At 37.9% G+C, this 6,023-nt stretch overlaps 1 protein-coding gene across 1 annotated transcript; it reads left to right on the top strand.

Annotated features, from left to right (window-relative positions):
* The first annotated feature begins 2,958 nt into the window (after positions 1 to 2,958).
* Positions 2,959 to 5,042, top strand: LOC140177604 (uncharacterized). Its single transcript, XM_072210737.1, has 3 exons — positions 2,959 to 4,336; positions 4,426 to 4,794; positions 4,891 to 5,042. The coding sequence occupies exons 1-3, from the start codon at positions 2,959 to 2,961 to the stop codon at positions 5,040 to 5,042; spliced, it is 1,899 nt and encodes a 632-aa protein (XP_072066838.1).
* The last annotated feature ends 981 nt before the right edge of the window (positions 5,043 to 6,023 follow it).

The raw sequence follows: 6,023 nt of genomic DNA, 5'->3' as shown, positions 1-6,023 counted from the left end.
TTATTGATAAAGATCTAATGAGTGTTTTTATCAAACTTTTCACGAGTTTTGCTCAGCTGAAAAATACTATAATATAAAACCTAGGAGTTCATGGAGTCAAACTGGTAGAAAAATTATTTTTTATGATTTTGATTTCTATTGTACCAGATGGTGTGGAGTATGACTCCTTTGTAATAGATAGTGATGAAGACTTGCAAGTTTGTTTTACTGTCGTTGTCATTTATCCAAGGTGAGAACCCATGAACCGTTGGCCAAATTTGAAAATGTGATCGCTAGTTCAAGAGGATCAAATTGGAATTCTCAATTTATAGCAATACCAGGAGTCTCTAGTTTAATGTCTATTGTTGCCTCTTTTTCTATGTCTGTAATTGCTCCAGAAGCAGTGTTGGTGACATCTTTGTCCTTCACAGTTAATCTAAATTGTGTTAATGATGGAGAAATTGGTGATAATCGTTCTTTTTGTGCGCTTGCGATTATGATGGTTACTATTTCCTGAAATGATACTAGTTTTAGGAGATAGAAAACCATATCTCATGAAAGATGTATTGTGGGATAACGATGATGTAAAACCTGCCATGATAGATGAGGATAGCAATAATAATCTAGGGAGAAATATTCCAGTTGATCAGGGTGGACAATCGAATTCTAGAACTCAGCTGACACAACATGATTTTTCAGACATAGAATTTGGATTTTGGAGTAGAGATGCACAAGATATATTAGCTCCAACTAAGTTCCAAATTAGTCAACAGTTTCAGAGTAAAGAAGAAATTGTGTTAAGTGTCAAGACTTATAATATCCATTGTGGGTTGAGTGTCAAATCACATCAAATACTATGGAAAGCATAAGAAATTTGGAAAATGTTGCAGTTGGTTTATTCAGATCACTCTTTGCCAGCAAAAGGGTATTTGGGAGGTCAGAAGGTGTAATGAATCTCATACATATCTGGCCACAAAATTTCTAGTGACCACAGACTTGTCACTAAACAGTTGAGTTGATAATAATATCATAATGTACGCCCTTGCATATCTCCTTATAGTCTCCTCATTTTCACTTGGAGAAAGCTCGTTGAATGTCTCCCAGAATCATGTTCACCTCATAGTAAACTTATCAATGTAGTCCGCATGAGGTAACACACCGAGTTACTCCTCGAACCAAGTCCAGGTAGGTTAGGTCGACCATCCTCAATAAACCTCTCAAAGTTTGTCAACATCCACTCACGTAGTCCTCATCGATCAGAAGTTTTAGCTGATATACTACATCTTGTAATGTAATGGTGCACTCCCCGAATGGTATATAAAATGCATGGTTCTGAAAATCGAACCGGACTGGTCAGTTCAACCGGAATAACCAGAAATCGGTCACCTAGCCGGTTCGGATAACGTAAAAAATTGACTGGCAAAAAACCGGTGAAAAAATCGGTCGAACTGGTGGTTAACCGGTGAACCGGAAGAACTGTCCGGTTTTTTAGCGGTTTTTGGTTTGAAAGCTAATATGTTAAACGACGTCGTTTTGGCTTAAGAAAAAGGAAAAGAGAAAACGCGTAAATGGAAGGAAGCCCTAATAGCAATCAGTTTCCACTTTCCACTCTCCAGAGCTCGAAATCACCAGCACCCAACCACCCACAGCCATCAGTGAAGCCTACTGCCATCGCCATCGCCACCGCATCCCGCAGCCAGCCATCCACAGCAGCGACAACGTTGACCACCGCAACCACCACCGCGTCCTACTTCTCGCCGAGCCCGCCTCTTCTGTCGTCCTCGCCGAGCGACGCTGAGCTCGCCTACTCGTTGGGGCGTCGCCGACACCGTGTCTCTTTCCTCGCCGTTACTCGCCGCCGGTAATACCCTGTTCTTGATTTATTTGCTGCCTTCTGTTTATGATTTATGAGCTCGCCTCCTTCTGAGGTTCTGTGTTTGATTTTCTTTGCGATTTTGCTGCCTTCTTATTTATGATTTATTTTTTTGATTTTGTTTGCAATTTTGCCTTCATCAGTGAATCTGTTTTTTATTGCTTCATGATTTTTGTTTGCTGCTTCTGATTTTTGTTTGCTGCTTCATGAATTTGATTTTCTTTGATTATTTTTTATCTATTTGCTGAGGTTATTTGTTCATCAGTGAATTGGGTTTTGATTGCTTCATGATTTTTGTTTGCTGCTTCTGATTTTTGTTTGCTGCTTCATGAATTTGATTTTCTTTGAATGTTTTTTATTTATTTGCTGAGGTTATTTGTTCATCAGTGAATTGAGTTTTGATTGCTTCATGATTTTTGTTTGCTGCTTCTGATTTTTGTTTGCTGCTTCATGAATTTGATTTTCTTTGAATGTTTTTGATTTATTTGCTGAGGTTATTTGTTCATCAGTGAATTTATTTTTGATTGCTTCATGATTTTTGTTTGCTGCTTCATGAATTTGATTTTCTTTGAATGTTTTTGATTTATTTGCTGAGGTTATTTGTTCATCGATGAATTTGTTTTTTATTGCTTCATGATTTTTGTTTGCTGCTTCTGATTTTTGTTTGCTGCTGATCCAATTTGATTTTCTGATTGTCACAGATGGAACAATCACAAAGTAACCCACAGCCACAAGATAATGCTGTTCAAGATTCTCAAACTGGTTCATCCAGAGGTAAATCTGATCCAGCTTGGCAATATTTTACAGTGAAGTATGACAAAAATAACAAGGCTCAATATACATATATTTTCTGCTTGAATACTTACAATGGAGGGGGTATATATAGAATGAAATATCATCTTGCAAAAATTTCTGGACAAATTAAAGTTTGTAACAAAGTAACTGAAGATGTTGAACTTCAATTCAAAAGGATTTTGGAGGAAAACAAAAAAAATAAGGCAGAAAAAAGAAAATTTACAGCTGATTGTTATGATGTGGAAAGTGAAACACAAGTGGAAGAAGAGTGTGAAGCGCCTAATCCTGTACAACCTCTGGCTCCTGCAACAATGGGAGACAAAGGAAAGAGAAGAGCGATTGCTGCTACTCCAATTGGAAGTTATTTTAAGGAAAGGACTACGCCAGGCTCTCAACCAACTTTGAAAAGTGTATTGGCCAGTAAACAAGTTGTGCACAAGGTTAAGTTGGGGCTTGCAAGATGGATCATTGATGCACAGATTCTATTCAATGCAATTCAATCACCTTACTTTCAACCTGTCTTGGACGGTGTTGCTGCAATTGGACCTGGTTTCAAGGGACCGTCATATGATGAAATGAGAGTTCATTTGCTGGCCGATCTTAAGAAGGAGTGTCAGTTGCTTGTTGAAGGCTATAGGAGCTCGTGGAAAAAGACTGGTTATACACTGATGGCAGATGGCTGGACTGATCAAAGGCAGCATACGATAATTAATTTTCTAGTTTATTGTCCTGCTGCTATGTTATTTGTTAAGTCTGTTGATGCTTCTGATATGATAAAAACAGTCGATACCTTGTTTAAATTGTTTGCTGAGGTTATTGAGTGGGTTGGGTCTAGTAACATTGTGCATGTGGTTACTGATAATGCTGCGAATTATGTATCTGCTGGAAAACTCATTCATGAAAAGTATCCAAACATTTTTTGGTCTCCTTGTGCTTCTCACTGCATCAATCCTATTTTGAAAGACATAGCAAGTATTCCTCACATAGCTAACCTTGCCTCTCGTGCTTCAAAAGTGTCTGTGTTTGTTTACAATCATATGATTTTCTTGTCATGGCTTAGAAAAAGAAAAGAGTGGAAAGAAATTGTTCGACCAGGAGTTACACGTTTTGCTACTGTTTTCATTACTTTGAAAAGTATATATGATCATAAAGAAGACTTGCAATCATTGGTGGTGGACAAATATTTCACTTCTCATAAATTATCCAAGAGTGTCAATGGGAAGATGGTTAGCTCAATTATCTTGGATAGTAAGTTTTGGGAGGATTATTTTACTACTACTATGCTTGTTGGTCCTCTTATTAAGTTATTGAGGCTTGTTGATGCTGATGAGAAACCTTCTCTGGGTATCATGTATGAGGGCATGCAAAGAGCCAAAATTGCTATCAAGACAATGTTTAGAAATAGGAAATCTGCATACACACCTTATACAAGTATCTTGAAAATACGGTGGGATAAGCATTTGAAGCGTGACCTCCATGCAGCAGCATACTTTTTGAATCCAGATTTCTTCTATAGTGAGGGGTTTGTTGAGAAGGCAAATATCTTGAGGTCTTTGCTTGATTTATTTGATATTGAAACTCTTTGCGATGACTCAGTTGCCGCAATGCAAGAGATACAGTTGTATCGAGATCGAAAAGGAAGTTTTGGAAGGGAAAGTGCTTTGAAAGCAATCAAGAGACGTAAACCTGGTAAGTTATTATATTTCTATGTTCAATTTACTTTGAAGGTTTTTTAAATATTGAATGAGAATTGATGGTTGACTTTCACATCCTGGTAGGTGAATGGTGGAGGCTACACGGTGGGAGTGCACCTAACTTGCAAAAAATGGCAATTCGTCTTCTTCATCAAACATCTTCATCATCCGGATGTGAGAGGAACTGGAGCCTCTTTGAACAAATCCATTCAAAGAGGAGGAACCGATTAGAGCATCAAAGGCTAAGTGATATTGTTTATGTCATTTATAATCTACGCCTTCAATCTAGAATGCATCGCAAGAAGAAGAATGATCCAATTGACATTCAAAGCATTGACACAGTAGATTTTTGGGTAATGCCGGATGAAGATAATCCTGAATTTACTAATGGAGACATCGAAGGCATTGAAAATTTAATTTACACGGATAATGCTATGCCTTCATATCCTAAAGGTGATTAAAATAGCAAAACTTGTTTCATTTACTAAAGATATCTTATGTAAAGTTATAACTTTAATTTTTTCTTGGTTTTCTATTTTATTTTATTAGATGGAGGAGATGTAAAAGTTGATGTGGATTTGCCTAATGTTGCTGATTCTTCAAATACAGCTTCTTTTGGTGGTACTTCTGATAATGGTGGCTTTGGATTACCTGTTTATAATGGAGATATTGGAACAGTTAATGATAATTATGATTTTTGATGAGTTTCACCTTTGATTAGTTGAAAACTTGCTAGTAATTGTTTCTTTTGAATGTATAACATTATGGGTTTGTCATTATGTGCATTTTTTTGTTTAGTGTAAGACCCGGTTAATTAACGGCTAATTAACCCATTGAGAATTTATTCTAGAAAGCCAAAAATGTTATTTTTATGGCTAAATGTGATAGAGGAGATTAAGACGAGAATTTCGGTACCAATTTTATAGAAATCGGACCAAGATTGGACCGAACGGGCCAAACCGGGCCAACCGGACCCAAAGTGGGCCCTTGGCCCAACTAAACTAAACCAAAACCCTAGTTTTCAGCACTCTCTCTCCTCACAACACACTCAAACACGCTGAAATGGTGGAGAGGAAGGGAAGAACACTCTCTCAAGTTCTATCTCTCACTTGATCTTCAAACCACCATAACTTTTGATCTAGAGCTCCGATTGCCGCTCCGTTTGCGGCCACGCGTTCACCGCGGAGAGCTCTACAAAACCCATACAATTAATTTTGAGGTAAGCCACGTTTTACTGTTCGAAATTCCAGCCCTTGATTTCGAGTTTCATGAGCAAAAATATTGAGATTTTGGGTTCTTTGATGTTATAGGACCCAACTCTCTTGAAGGAGAAGGTTAATCTTGTCTCCTTGGACCTTGGGTGTGGTAAGATTCTCAATCCTAGTGTAATTTGTTGTTCTATGAGGTTTGGGCATTGAGATGTTGTGTATGGGTATGATGATTGTGGCTTAGGTTGTGTATATGTGAATATTGGAGCTTGATTGGTGATTTTAGAAAGCTTGGAAGAGGGTTTTGTGTGACAAAATCTGTTCTTAGAGGTGTTGAGACCTTGAGAGCTTGAGGAAAAGTGGTTTGGAAGTGCTCCGGTTGAGCTTGGGAAATCGGCTAAGGTATGGTTTCGGTTTCCCGTATCTAATATGTAATGTGGTAGGAAATACTTAGGCTAGAGGCCCTAAGATAGG

The sequence above is a fragment of the Arachis hypogaea genome, chromosome 13 (assembly GCF_003086295.3).
Source record: "Arachis hypogaea cultivar Tifrunner chromosome 13, arahy.Tifrunner.gnm2.J5K5, whole genome shotgun sequence".
In the NCBI taxonomy this organism is placed as follows: domain Eukaryota; kingdom Viridiplantae; phylum Streptophyta; class Magnoliopsida; order Fabales; family Fabaceae; genus Arachis; species Arachis hypogaea.
Note: the sequence above shows the minus strand (reverse complement) of the source record. Positions and strands in the feature narration are given on the sequence as shown.